Below are 14,958 nucleotides of genomic sequence, written 5' to 3'. Positions count from 1 at the left end.
CCTTGGGTTTCTAAATACCCAGTTAAAGCATACTTTTATTTGAGTTATGCGAAGAGGCTGAAGCCTTGAAGGACACACTGTAAAGCAGGCACACTGCTGCTGAAATACCAGCTCGAGGCTTTGGCAACCTCCCTTCCCCATATTAGCAGGGCTGGGGGAACCTTCTCAGGCCACGAGAAGTTCCTGCATCAGCAGCTCCTGACTGACAGCTGGGCTGTACCAGCCTCAGGATCCGTGTCCCCAGGGCCATGAAATCCATGGCTGATGACTAATTCATTACTCGAATTTGTGCTTAGGCAAGTGCAAGCCCAGATCACACACACACCTCCCAGTGCTGAATTCCTCCCCAGCCGGAAGGTGAGCAGGCTCCATTAGCATGAGCGTGCACCAACCAGCTCCATCAGCTGGGAACAAAGGCGGAACTAAACCCGCAGGATCTGGCTGCAAGCAGGAGGAACTGAAAGGGAAATCAGTACAGATCAATTCTGACTGAGCTGCAGCCGGATTTCTAAAACTGGAGACACTCAGCATCTCTGGAGCCTTTGGGACTCCAGCTCAACCCTTACTGAATGCCGACAGCAGCAAACAGAACTTCCACCTTCAGTGGTCAGGAGCTCCAGGGCCAAAGGCAGCAGGCTGTGGAAAAACAGGGCCACACGTGGTCACAAAGCAGACCCCAAAGCATCCTGGCAAGGTCTGCTTACAGAATGGCTCAGACGCAGACAGCTACACACAGGCAGAGGGACACAGGACCCCTCGCCATCCCTCCTGCTGCTTCACGCCTTCTGGGGCTTCACCAAGGTGACATCTGCTGAAGAGAAGGGTATGAAAGCTGTGGCAGGCTCCCTGCTGCTAATGCATTGCTCAAACTCACACCTGATATGGTGTATTTTTGCGCTCACCAGAAAGAGCAGTTGTCCTGCAACCACAATTATTACAACAGATGCATCTGATCAGGTGTGGCAAATGCTTCAAGCTTGGTATCCTGCTTTGCTTTCTTCCTCTGACTGCTTGACAAGGAGACTGTGTTCTGAACCCATATTTTAGCAACCTAACCTCTGAAACATGAAGTTTTAATGAACAAATCTTACAGAGCTATGCTATAAGTGAATGTTGCACGTTAAGAGCGTGCAGCATCTGAAAGCCAGAGACGAAGGCTCTATAAAGAGAGCTATCATTTGTGAGCACCGACCACTAACCCAGCTCAGCCAAAAGATGCTCCTTCTTTATCCTCCCTGGAAAGGTCTCCTTTCTCCTCCCCGGGAAGTCTTCTTGTCTCTAGGCAACTCCATTAATTACAGCCTCTTAAAGGCTTTAAAAGGACACATAGCCTCCAAGAAACATTTCCCTGCACCTGTGCTCATCAAGGTCAGTGCAGAACCAAGCCCTGACCCAGCTGCTAACAGAGAAATGCATTACCCTGTGACTGGGTGGGGGGAAATAAAACCTTTGTCTTGGATTGCCATGGAGTTCAAGGAACATCCGGCATGCAGAAAGGCTCCAAGAAAGGCAGAATGCCATATGGGGCTCTCAGATTGGTAACTTCCTTGCCTTTTCACTGCTATCACTGATGATGGAAGACAAAGTCACACCAAAACACAGCAGTACTGGCCCCATCCCTTTCAGCTACTTACAGAATTTGCTTTATAGGTGTATCAGCCAATCCTGCTCATTATTACCCCACTCAGCTGCCTTGCTGGTGAGTCACTGCTTACAGCTGTGCTCACAGAAAGCAGCCATTCAGAAGCACACCTGGGCTCTGCATGGGGACACAGATGGGCAGTGGTGGCACCAGGACAGCCATCCTGGCCACACATCAGGGCATGCCTGCAGCCATGGGAAAAGGCAGGTCCTGAGGTCACAGCTCATTCACTCGGCTTGCCAGAGAGCTCCAGGTTCCCTCACCCCACATACACCTTGGGAATGTTTATAAAGGCACGCTAATCACATTGGCAGTGTTTATAGAAGCACGCTAATCAACAGCGGGAGCAATAAGACCAAGATTACAGACACAGTCTGGAAACCAAATTCACCTCTTGTTGCTATTTAGAACTGGCATTTCAGCGCGTGTAGAATTCTCACCCCTCCAAAATGCATGCCTGAAGCTATATAGCACATGCAAAATAAATTGCATTTCTATCGCTATGTTATGGCATGCAATTTTCCTCTTCCCAATCACACCGGCTGCCTCTCTTGTTAAGTCAAATAGCCTGTCAGCTTCTCATCAGGAAGTAGAAATTGCTTTTCCATCTCCTAGGAGATAAACAAGGCTCTCTCCTCTGCAGCAAGGGCAGCGCACAGCCCGGGGCTGGAGCTGCAGGATGGGCTGTGCTGCTCCTCACGCTCCCGCACACAGCACCCACCATGCATGCCAGCAGATTGGTGCATTCTCAGTGTTCTCTGCAGCTTTTGGCTGAACGTACACAGCTGTGGCTCACTGCTGCCTTACAGCTACGAACCTCCCGGCATTCTTCAGCCCAGGTAACAAAGCAGAGGAGCTGTGCTGGCAGCCCCTGCTCTCCTACGTGGCATCACAGAGATGCTGAAGCTCCCGGCAGGCCCTGACCATCGTTCTGAAGCATCTTACAAGTGATTGTGATGCAGAAGAATGAGATTTCCTTCCAGGGAGAGCCTGCTCACAGCATGCATTTTTAAAGAGGCAGAAACTCATCGAGTTTAATTCACATGGCATTATTCACCAAATAGCCACAGCCTCATCCCAAAGCCTAATCGCCTATTTTGAATGCAGTGGCTACAAACCCCGAGGCTGCCTCCTACACACACTGTAAATCTTGCTGTTACTCCTCCTGCTGCAGCCTTTTCCAAAGCCCAACAATAAATTCTGACCTCCTATACACACACGTGTGCTGTTTCTCTAGGCTACACCCAAAGCACTGTTTGATGTTCTGCTGCACTGCGAGCACAGCTGGCTGGCTGTCCATCTTCCAGCTTTGTGAACTCCTTTTCTATTTCCCAGCCCTCACATTTTAACCACCAATATGAAATCTACAACCTACCAGTTAAATTGACACACTGGCCTTTTTATATTATCAGAAAGCAAGAGCAGGAAGGCAGGGAAAAAAAGCATTTCTGATGTTGCTGTCACCCCACGCCATTAAGGAGGGATCTACAGCCCTTGTGCAGCCAGCCTGATAAGCAGCTTGCAAAAGAAACCTGCCTGCAGGCGCAGCCCTTTCCTTGGAGCTGGTGCGCAGTGCCCAACCCAGCCTTCCTGCTGCCTCCCAAGCTGTGCAAAGCCCTTTCATTAGTTTCATTGTTTCCCAGCTGTGGAAACAAGTACCTGGGGGCAAGAACCTGAGCGCACCAGTTCAGCCAAGGCAGATCTGCATGTGCTCCTGCACCACAGCCTGAGTGCTCTGCGCTCTGGCACTGCCAGCCTCCTTTGAAGTAAATTTGTATCACCAAGCAGGGCATGCTGAAAACCTTCCAATCTCACACCTCTGTTCTCATCTGCAGCAAGCAAAGAGGTGAATTTGCACAGCACAAGCACCAGCACTGCTGCTAAGCTTTTCCCCTGTCAATCAAGCTGTAATGAAAGTCACCTATTAATTTTGGTTTTGAGTTCAATCTTGAAGCATTCCTACTCCCCACTCGGTGTAATCCTTGTTCCAGCCTACCACTGGAATGCAGATGGGGGTTAAGTGGAATAAGCCATCAGAATAGGAGGATACTGCAGAACGCTTTTGAGCCATTTAATGTGACAACAACAAGATCTGTTTACACAAGTCTTAAAGGGAGGTTAAATTTCAATATCTGAAAGACAAATATTCTAGGCAATAATATTCAGAGTAGACCCTGTCCATTGGAGCGCATAATCAGGATGAATAATTCACAGCCAGACTTCCATCTCCGCTATGGCTGCAAAGAGGTGAACCCTGAGGAGCTCAGGGAGATGCCAGCACATCTGGTCAGTGCAGTGCTCACTGCAGGGGAGTTGCACTGGATGGCCCTCGGAGGACCCTTCCAGCCCTAAGGATTCTATGATCACCAGTAGAGCAGGTAAACGTGCTGGTAGGTGACCCCACAACTTACATGCAAGATCATCCTCTCAGCAAACTTTTCTCCCTAAAATAGCAGCAGCAGCACCATTTGCACAGCTTATGAGTCATTTTGAAGCCAGCTTTGTTTACCCACGTGCCAACCATAAGCAGGAGATTCCTTAACACGAGCCCAGAGACAGCCAACGGAGACAGACCTCCCTTTATTTCACAGCCCAACTACTAGCTGAAGATTAGCTCCAGTCTACATGTAAGGCAAATCAAAGCCCAGCTGAACACGGCTACAGCGCCTGGCATCACCTACATCACATGGCTTTTAGTTAAACCAGCCTAAAATGAGATTTACACCAGCCTCACCCTGGGAAGATGGGGCTTACAGCACCCTCCTGGTGTTCCTGTGCTAAGTTCAAAGCCACACAGGCATTTTAGAGAGCTGGGAATGAGCAAAACAGATTCACAGCAGAGGAAACTGAAAAAAAAAAAAAAAAAACCAAAAACAAAACAGGAGTGAAATAACACACTGGAAACAAACTTCAATTAAAAAAGAAACCAGCACACGCTCACATAGCACTGAACCAACAAACAGTGCAGGAATTAGCACAGCTGCTCTCTTCTTAGAGGCAGTTTAGGCAAAACAGTGACAAATCTGAGCAGTTCCAAAAAGTTTGCATCGCTTTGTTCTCTGCAACACAGAGGGAGAGATTTGCTCTCCAAATAACAAGAAGATGCTTTTTGTAGCTAGCACAACATTAAGTCATTACTTCCCTTTTTGATGAGCATCAAAGGAGGCAGAAACAGAAGCTTACATTCTTTTAACATTCAAAAGAACAACATTAATATTATATTATAACATTTTATTCTTCACTTTCCCTTCCTGTCCTAAGTATGTTTACACGTAAACATTACAGCACATACAGAACATCATTATATCACAGTGAGCATAGGAAAAAAAAGAAGCCAAAATGCAGAATACCACTCAGGAGCTTTCCGTCCAGCTTCTCATAGTGCCTTCCTTACACCTTCCCAAAACAACACTGAGGAACTAAAATGCAAAGGATCTGCAGCCCCATCCATTTTAAGACAAACCTTAAGTCACACACTGGTGGTAAGACAAAGGAAACACATTTTCTCAACAAAACCGGCCAATTATCTCTAAAGACAAGTTAATAAAGATCATCTGTGCAGCCTATACAAAACACTGTGGTTCCTCTAAGACAGAAAACTGCTTCTTGGGAGAGAAAACTGTTGTCTGGGAGAAAGATCCTCCAGGCCTGTGGGGGTTTTAAAGCAGTTTTTCATCTCTAAAAATCAGGACTTGCCTCTTTTGCCAGCATCTTGCTTCCAAGCTTGATTCCATTCCCCAAAACCCAAAAGCAGCCCATCAATTTTAGGTGATGCCAGGAGTGTGGCCACTCACCTATAGAAATGCACTTCTAGGACCCACAGTTTGGAGAAGAGGGTGTGAGTTGTTAATGAACTAGCATTAATGATGGCTGGCATTACTGACACCAGCCAACAGACTGCACTAGAAGCAGCAGTTCTGCTCTGCACACACACAAGGAAGAATCTAAGAGCTGCACTCAGAGAGATCAGTGACACTAACACTGCTCTGCAATCAAACTGCTAGAAGCACAGAGTTTGAAATCCACAGAAAGGGACCAAAGAACGATCAAGGCAAAAATATTCAGTTCCTCAAACTAAAGGAGGGAGAAAGATATAGGGTTCTATTGAGAACTTTTGCACACAACACATAAGACTACTCAAAATGCAGCGAGCTTAAAAGCAGATGCTGTGCTAAAACAACCTACCTAGAGAATGCAGTGGCAATAAACATATGAAAACAAGAAAATATACTCATATCAGCATCCAAGAGGTGGCACAGCACTCAGGGAGCATCCAGGACAAAAGGATGAGACCCTCACATCCCTGCTCACCAACCGGTGACTCTCCAGCACAGCTATCTCCCAGGGCTGCCATGGGAAAACAAGAGGCTATTCTCCAGTGATGAAGTAGTACTTCCACCAGTGAATGTCCTTATAAGCGAGAGGAATCCAGCTGCTGAAGTCCCAAGCTATACAAAGCCATTTACTGTGCTGATGACAGAGGACAAAGAGTTCCAACAATCCCAAATAGCACGCAGGCTGCGGGAGGCCGAGCGTTCGCCCATCAGTGTATTGACTTGACCAATTTAGGAGGACTGAGGACAGAAAAATAACACTACTGCACATCCAGCATCCAATGCCAAGAAAAACACAATTCTCAGTGACCACGTGCTTACCTTCTATAGAAGGGGCCTGGTCCACGGCTGCATACAGCATCTCTTTCAAAGCCTGGAGGGGCAGAACAAAGAATGCACTCAGAATCAAATAAAAATTACGTTTTGATATGCTTGTTTGAAAACAAAAGCAATTAAAGTCCTTTTATCCCTCCAGACTGACAAACAAAGCTACGGGACGTGTTGGTAATGCTATTACACATATTTCTGCTAGCAGAAGAAACCATGTTCTCATTTATTGACCCCTTCATCTAAAGCTTGTTATATTACTAATCTGCTATTGTTATTCCAACCGTATTTTAAAACATATTCTTTCAGAAAAAGGTTTCCAGGTCGGTAGGATGCTCGAGGTTTGTTAGAAAACCTGTGGCGTGACATAGAAAGGAGCTTGTCAAGGCAAACAGAGATAAAGAAGCCTCGGGGATCTATCACTGTTACACAGTAGTACAGGAACACACACGTATTCTAAAAGCTGAAGACAGGGTGACGGACCAGATTAGGAAACACGAGTGATTGCCTTCTCCCAAGGAGGGATCTCAAGGGTAACACAGCATCAAACAACCTGAGATGGGTTTGGAGACTGATGGAGTAACCTGAACCAGTTTGGGAACTAGAAGTAAAGGGGCACGAACACGAGCAGGCTTTGCACACACACCTGCTGTGAGAATTAGAGCTCATCTGCTGCCTTGTGAACCTACAGATATCCAATGCACACGAGTCACTGGGGTCCTCGAGGCCTGCTGCCCATCACCCAACACATCCCACAGCCCCACATCCCACAGTCCCACACTCCACGCTCTGCCCCTTCCTGCCCTGGGTCAGCACAGCCTGAACAACCACCACCCTGATGCCCTCACAGGGAAAACCACAAGCTCAGCAAGGAGCAGCTCAGCGCTGTTGTAATGCACTGCTAAGCAAACAGAAGGTCTAAAGGACACGTCCGTTTATCGCAAGGTGTCACAGGCGGCCAGCAAACAGGCAGCTCAGGCATCTCCCAAAGCTCTCGTTCCAGAGGTCTCAACAAAGGTCACTTGCAGAATTGTTTTCCCAGCTAAGCCACTGCTGCATGATCCCCATCCCAGTGACACAACCCATTCCTACATTCCGGCTGACCATGGCTGCTCTGCCCCCTTCCTCCCATGACTCACTGGCTGGCAGCACGTGATCCTGTGCCATGCATCAAGTGGTCAAAAGAAAAAGCCACCAATGCAGAACGCCTTTCTCATCCTGCCAATCACCAGCACCTACCTGTACATTTTTCATGGGGGAAAACAGGCTTTAGAACTTCTCAACGTGCTGCCCCTGTCCAAAGACTGAAGCAGGCAGCACCCAAGGTCCCCTTTGGAGAGGAGGGAAGTCAAATAGATGGGAAAACATGAAAGAAAAAAGACAGCGTGCCAATTTAAGAGTTCAATAAAGAGCTTTCTGCTCTCGGATAAACAAATTCAGGACAGAGAAACCAGCAGAGAATTGCCATCTGCCAAGTGTAAAACCAGGCCTCCATCACACTGGCACATGAGAGCAGGCTGAGCCACGCTCCCCTCCTTCTGCAGGAGCTTCAGAGATGCACACAACAGCAAATCCACATTGCAATTAGTGGACAAACATGCCAACAACTTCACTGCAGTCACAAAGGCATGTTTGTAGGAAAAAGCATCCTCTGAGATTCATCTGTGAGTCACTTTAATTTGTCCAGTTTTGTCTGCTTGAAAAAGAGAATGCTGTTGGCTGACACGGAAAGACAGGATTTTGTTTGCTCTCCTATTTTATTTTTGCTCCATGGGAAGCAAAGGGGCAGTTCACAGCACAAGGAGTGATGGCAAGCTGGGCTCCCAGACCTGCCAGCAGTTTGAACATAGCATGGAACGTCACGCTTTGTGCCGTTCCATTCCTTCCAACTCGAGCCGTTCTACCATTTGTGCAATCTTTTCCTTCTGATTTCCCATTCTAGAGGCAGACTGAGGCAATCAGGGGTTTGTAAAACTCAGTGCTTGCATTCACTCGGACACGGCCAACATCTTCGCCAAAAGCTGAATGAAACAGAACAGCATACATCATCGGTCTGCCTTTTCACATGCCCATTGCTTGCTCTTAATAAGCACACAGACAGCAATGGCCACTGCTGCGCTCTTGCTGAAAGATAATCTAAGCTATAGGTATTGAAGTACATCTTTTTCCCCATTTAATGAAAGCCAACAGGCTTTTCCCTGCCCAAGCTCTTCCCCAGGCCACGCACCCGCCCTCAACGATCACAGCACAGGTAACTGCTGGAGGGGAAGGCCACGTTACTGACAATAACTTTGCAGGCTGTAAATGACGAAAGACCACCCAACAGCAAAATGTCGTTTTTAAGTCCTCAAAACACAACGTCTCATTCTTCTCCCTGACGTCACCAGATCACACCCTCATCCTGCTGCCACTACAGCAGGGCAGGGCCGCTCACCGGCGGGGGCTCAGCTTCCCTGGGCTCAGCCACATTGCAACCCGGGGTCAGCAGGTGCTGTGCCAAGGAAATAACCACACGCATCGGGATGGGAAATGAGGGCTGCACAGAGCTCTGTGACACAGAATGAGCTGGAGGCAATGCCTGTCCCATCTCCCAGCCTTGGTCGTGGTAATCCCTGGCAACGGGGCTCATCTTCTCCCAGCTCGCCCACAAGACCCACGCGAGTGTGTGGGTTAGGTGCAGTATTCCCGCCTTCATTAAGAAGATCTGAACTGTCAAAATGAAAAGACACGGCAACGATACGACCGCAGCCACGCACGGTGCAAGAAAAACCGCATGCGAGTACTGAAAGCGGTGCTGTGCCTTCCCCTCGGCTGAGCAACGAGGCGGTGTTCGTCGGCACAAAGGAGAGCTGCACGCCTCTGTCTGCACCCACACCACCGCCGGGTCCCGAATAAAGAGTGCTGCGATACGCGCGGGCAGCAGGGCAGAGCAACAAAGAGTTTGACAACTTAGGAGCGAAAAGCAGGGCTGGGAGGGCTTATTTTGTACCGCTCAGAAAGGACTCCGAGACAGTTTGTACTCCAACCCGCCTTTATTCAGGAGCCAGGGGGAGAAAGCGAGACGGACACAGTAACGGTGCCGCGGTTCAGACTTCAGGAGACCAATGCGAGCTGCGCGCACCGCAAAAGCCGCGGCCCGGGGACGGAAGCCTGCCTCCGAGCGCCGAGCGGAGCCCGGGCTCGGCGGCTCAGCCCGCAGCTGCAGGACAGCGCTGCGCTCCGCTCCGCCGCGCCGGGCACGGCTCCGCCGCCAGCCCCGGGAAGGTCGCCGGGCTCACCTCGTACTGGATGTACTGCTTCCGCCATTCGGGGGTGATGTGCGCCGCGAGGTGCTCGGCGAACTTCATCCTGCCGCCGAGCCGCTCCTAGCGGCGCCTGCCTGCCAACGGGCCGCCGCCGGTACTGCGGGGCGGGGGGGGGGCCTCCGCCGCCGCACATGGGCCCCCGCCCGCCCGGCCCCGCCGATCCTCGGCCCGCCTCGGGGCCTCCTCAGCGCCGCCCCGCAGCCGCCGCCGCCGCCGCCTCTTCGGCCGCCGCCATCTTCCCCGGCCCGCCGCCGCCTCCCGCCGTCAGCCGCCCGCCAGCCAACCGGCCGCCGGCAGCGCCGCGTCGCCACGGCAACATTCGCCACCGCCCACCGCCGCCGAGGGGCGTGGTCTCGGGAACGGGGGCGTGGCCTAAAGACAGGGCGTGGTCTCAGGCGGCCGTGGCTTAAAGATAGGGGCGTGGCCCCAATGGGGGGTGGCTGCGTGTGTCCCGCAGCTCTTCGGGCGTGGTGAGCATCGCCGCACGGTGCTGCGTTGTCGCTGCTGGGCTCGGCAGAGCAGTGAGGTCGTTAGGAGCCCAGAAATGACCTGCCTTGCTTCTCTAATAACCTGCATTTTACTGAAAACCTCACGTCCTGGTGTCTTGTTCCTCCCTCCCGGTGTGTTTCCTGACCCCAGCCGTGTCCTTAGCACATTACATTCGGTGAGTCCAGCCCAGCCCATGACGTGTCAGTCCACCCCAACTGCAATGTGCAGGACAAAAGGGCTGCAGGACTGCAAGCATTAGGTCTGTGCACTCGAACCATTTGCCCCACAGAGTCTCCTGACATAGTGCCCAGCAGCGTGCTTGGAACACCTCGCTGTTATTGCAGCTGGGTGCTGGGAGAAGGCACGAGAATGGGCATTATCTGCTTCCTTAACTGGAGCAGCAAGAAGTCTGCAGTAGGCTTCCCGCCAGCACAGTCTGGCACTTGCTTTCTTGGGAGTGTATAGAATCATTTATAAATAGCACGTTTTTCTTTAAAATATATATATAAATTATGCTGGGGGATTGCTGGGGAGGAGCCTTCAGAGGAAAAGTGCAAGAAAAAAGCCTTTCATAGGGAAAACCCTGAGCAGCAGCTGCTGAGCTCTTATCCACCCCCTCGTGGCTGGGGTCAGCACACAGCAGAGGGGCTTGGGGCTGGCTCCAGGCCTGCTGGCTCTTGCTGTGAGGTCTCTTGATCTTCTGTTGATATCTTGAAAAAAAAAAACGAACTAAATGAGGGATGTGCTCGCTCTCCTTCAGATCCCCATTTGGGTTGCACAGTTCGAGAACACTGACATCAACTACCAGATACCGAGCTTCTGGAGTGTGTTTGAAGAAAGGCACGGACGTGTGTGGGGTGTGGGGCACGGTGTGATGGGGAGTGGCTGAGGGGATAGCATGGGGCAGTGTGGAGGAGCTCAGGGGAGACCTCGCTGCTCTACAGCTCCTAAAAGGAGGCTGTGCTGAGATGGGTCAGCCTCTGCTCCCAGGTAACAGCGATAGGACGGGAGGGAGCAACCCCTAGGAGGCTGCGCAGCCTGGGCCCACAGCCGGCCCGCCACTGCCTCCCAGCGGCCATTCCCTACCGGATGAGAGTAGGACCGCGCGTACCCCGGAACTCTCGGGCGCAGCGCGCGTTTCCCGCCGGGCGGCGCGGAACCGTACCGAGGCGCGCAGGGGGACGGCTGTGCGCGCGGACCGGCGCCATGGCGTCGCCCCCGCTGGCGGCTGGGAGCGGCGGCGAGGGGAGCTCGGGCTCGGCGGGGCCGGATCCGTCCGATCGACAGCTGTCCACCTTGTTCGAGCAGGCGGCCGAACGGCTGCCCGCCCTGCTGCCCAGCGCCAGCAAGGAACAGTTGCTGTACCTGTACGCTCGCTACAAGCAGGTGAGGCGCGAGGCCTTGCGACTGGGCCGAGGGAGAGGCCTGGCGCCTACGGGGGGGAGGGGATGGGAGGAAAAGGGGGAAGGGCCGGGAGGCTGAGCCGGTTTGTTTCTGCCACGTGCTTGGGTCACTTGTGGAGCATTCCCAGCCCGCAGGGACCCCCAAGCTCCCCCAGCTGGTTCCTGCCGTGGGTTGGCTGCCCCCCAGCAGTTCGGGCTGCCCAGGGCCCATCCACGGCATGGGGCACCTGAGGGACGGGGCACACACTGCTCTGGGCGGCACTGCCGGCTCCTCAGTTTGCATTGACTTGAAAAGCGACTGTGGAACTGGACTCTGTCTGTTTTGCTCAGCAGGAGGTGCCCGAGGCTATTGGATGGGGCTCTGGGCAGCTTGATCCAGTGGCTGGCAGCCCTGCCCACGGCAGAGTTTGGGGTTTGATGAGCTTTGAGGTTTCTTCCAACCCAAACCATTCTATGATTCTGCAGACAATCCAAGTTACATTTTTCTTCCATGTGGAATACCCTGGCCTGGCCTGCTGCTACTCAAAAGCATTTCCATCTTTTTGATGCAGTATTGAATTATCCCCTGAGCTGGTGGCTCCTTAGCTGTAGTTTGTGGGCCATTAATTGTCTCAGACCAGGCTGATCACGTGGGAGCTTTGTCTTCAGATCTTCTGGTGCTTCAGCAGGTCTCTGGCTCTTTATTCTTTGTAAGAGAAAGGAAAGGGTGGGGAAAGTGCCAGGAGAACTTCTAGGAACTAAGGCCTTGCATAGAAGGAGATGAAAAGAAATAGGGTTGTCTCTGCTACAGCTTACCTGGATTCTCAGATTCGTTTCAAATAACCTCTTATTTCTCACCGCCTACAAGTGCTTTGTAGCTGTCCTCGATGGCAGATGGGAGGCATTACTTAGCCCTCAGCCAGTGGCTGTCAGCGGACTCCAGAGGGGTTTCCTAGTGCTTTATAAGAGCTATAGTTACTAAAATCAGAAGCTGTTTCACAAGTTGTAATACCAGTTAAGAAAAGGCAGCAACTACTGCAGTCAGCACAGGTCTCCAGTCCCCTCCAGGTGAGGAACCAGAGATCTTCCATCTCCTCTTATCCCAGAATGCACAAACAGTGTCTGTGTGCCCCCTGCTTTGGGTCTCCATGCCTTTGTCCAGGAAGTCTGTAACACAGTGCTGGAGCAGGCAGTGCTGGCAGGGAAGAGGAGGAGTTTGCTAGCACAGTTACCTCAGGGATAGGCTCTGCTTGCTTGGAGTTCTGCAGCATTTTGTGCTTTAAATCAAAACGATGGTGCTTAGTGCAAGTTTTCTCTATTTAATTAGAGCAGCCGTATCAGTATGCATAATGGGCTGCTAATATATTACTCCAGTGGACAGCAGTATTGCTAGCACACAAAAGGTGCTGACTCAGATCTGTCCGCTGCCCTTGATTTGGCATCCTTGTCTTTCCTCAGTTTAGTATTTTGTGTCACTGAGGGCTTTGATTTAAGACACAGCACCATCATAAAAGGGGTGACAGTAACAGCTGAGCTCTCTCTTAAGATACTGTATATTATTTATTTCAAACTGTTTGGGTATATAACTGTTTTCCTGGAATTTTATTACCTTTTATTGGAGGCCATTTCAGGATTTTATTACTTTTCTCTCTGATTTTGTTTATGTGTCAGAGACTCGAAAATGAGGGAATTGCTTAGTTGTCATCTCCAGTGAGCTTTTCAGCTGATGGTGCTGAGTTTATGGCTCTGCCTCAGTGCAGGAAGAAGATCAGAGTGGATGGCAGGGCTCTGGGCTGGAGCGCTGCTTCTCCTCCTGCTTTCCACAAGGCTCTGGGCAAATCACTTGTGCAATCCATGCCTTGAGTCTGTAGTGGCAAGGTGAGGATGGAACTGAGCCAGAGTTAGCAGCATGACTGTGAGCAAAGCAGGGAGCTGCTGCCCTCAGTCCGCAGGTTAGCATCCTTGTGTGATATTTCCTTAGATTGCCTTATGACCCGTTGACAACCGGTTTAACAGAGCACAGCTCTGAGCATCTGTCTATGCAGGCACTCTTCTGAGTGCTGTCACCTCCAGCCATCAGGTGAAGGCTTCTCCCAGAGCTTCTGAATTGCCACGCTGGCCACAAATGCAGGCAGTTCCCATTCAGAGCTGCTTCGCAGTGGTTTAGGAGCAGAGCCTGCCGTCAGCTGCACAGAGAAGCAATGCTAGGAAAGCACTTAATACATTCTGGCTGCACACTGCTTTTCATGCAGCTGATGAACTGTAAATGAGGAGAGCTAAGCACCAAGTGACCAGTCAGCCCCTGGAGACCATCAGTAATTATTTTCTGGATCCAGAATGAGGAACTCTGCCCTCAAATACTAACACAGGCTCTTATCTTTCTGCTAGCTGGGGAGAAAAAGCAGCTTTTGAAGCTTTCCTCTGAAAGCAACAGGACTGAGTCCTACACCACGCTTTTTTTTTTTTTCCAGTTTTTATGTTGATGTTTAGGTAAAAATCACCATCCTCAGCATCCGGGCTCCTCCAATGCTGAATTCCCATTTGGTTTTTGACGCATTATGGAGTCCTGCAGCAAAGCGAGGGAAGCCAAGAGTGTTATTTTCTTCTCTCCAGCAAAACCACTGCAACCCTTTTTAATATATCTCAAAATAGCAAGCAGGGCACAGGAGCATTTTTTTTTTTATTATTATTTTTTACTCCTTTGATGGATGAAATTTAACTACTGTTCCCTGATTTGTATTACTATTGATGCTATTAACAATCTTTCCAGGGCTGGAATAGCCTTTGAATGCCAAATCTAGAGAGAAGAAACTGCCCTCTTGTTTTGATGATGGCAGCAAACAATTAAAAAAGATGGGATTTTTTTTTTGTCTGACTTGGCCTGCTTGCACACCAAATCAAAGAACTGCCAGGCAGGCACTTTCTGCTCACATGATGAGCTTGCATTTTATTTCCGTGTTTTGTTGTATAAAACAAATGGTCCAGACCATATCTGAGCACAGGAGAAAACACTGACAGTACAAATGAATGGTGATTGATTTACAGGGCTTAACTGCTGCTTGTCCTTTCCCTTCTTCCTCCATGGAATGCAGTGCACTGTTTTACAGGCCAGCTGGGATCCTAATCTGGATGGACTGCTCGCTCACAGGCAGTCAGATGCACGGAAAATTAATTTCAGTCACAGTCTCTCACACTTTAAATGAAAACATAGTGTAACTAATAAATATCTCTCAGTGTAGGCACGCTCTCTTTAAAGCCTGATTAATGATTCTCTCCTCAGCAGAAAATCCCCACCCTGCTAAGGTGAGGTTGATTTAAGCACTTCACCTGCCTGAGCACTGGGGCATATTTCATTTCTAAACAAGAAGGGTGAAGGCAGTTGGGTTTTGCTTGGCTCACAGATTGCTCTGCCAGCAGCCCCTGCCCTCCTCCAGACCAGAGCATCACAGGATGGCTTTGCTGGGAAGGGACCTCAAAGA

General features: G+C 50.4%; 2 protein-coding genes across 3 annotated transcripts in view; one reads left to right on the top strand and one right to left on the bottom strand.

The window, feature by feature from the left end:
• XPR1 (xenotropic and polytropic retrovirus receptor 1) overlaps window positions 1–9,709 on the bottom strand; it is a 77,224-nt gene extending 67,515 nt beyond the window's left edge. Inside the window, exons 1-2 of the mRNA XM_042819110.1 lie at window positions 9,582–9,709; window positions 6,298–6,349 (exon numbers count right to left, since the gene is read on the bottom strand). Of these exons, the coding sequence (XP_042675044.1) occupies window positions 6,298–6,349; window positions 9,582–9,650 (121 nt within the window). The 5' untranslated portion in view covers window positions 9,651–9,709. The remainder of the gene's footprint in view (window positions 1–6,297; window positions 6,350–9,581) is intronic.
• A 1,594-nt stretch (window positions 9,710–11,303) lies between these two features.
• Window positions 11,304–14,958, top strand: part of ACBD6 (acyl-CoA binding domain containing 6) — a 70,065-nt gene continuing 66,410 nt past the window's right edge. For both annotated transcript variants that reach the window (XM_042819323.1, XM_042819324.1), the window contains exon 1: window positions 11,304–11,483. In XM_042819323.1, coding sequence (XP_042675257.1) covers window positions 11,304–11,483 — 180 coding nt within the window. The remainder of the gene's footprint in view (window positions 11,484–14,958) is intronic.

Source organism: Centrocercus urophasianus, unplaced genomic scaffold (assembly GCF_019232065.1).
Source record: "Centrocercus urophasianus isolate 14NV4802_14NV808 unplaced genomic scaffold, USGS_Curo_1.0 seq_18, whole genome shotgun sequence".
NCBI classification, from domain to species: Eukaryota; Metazoa; Chordata; class Aves; order Galliformes; family Phasianidae; genus Centrocercus; species Centrocercus urophasianus.
Note: the sequence above shows the minus strand (reverse complement) of the source record. Positions and strands in the feature narration are given on the sequence as shown.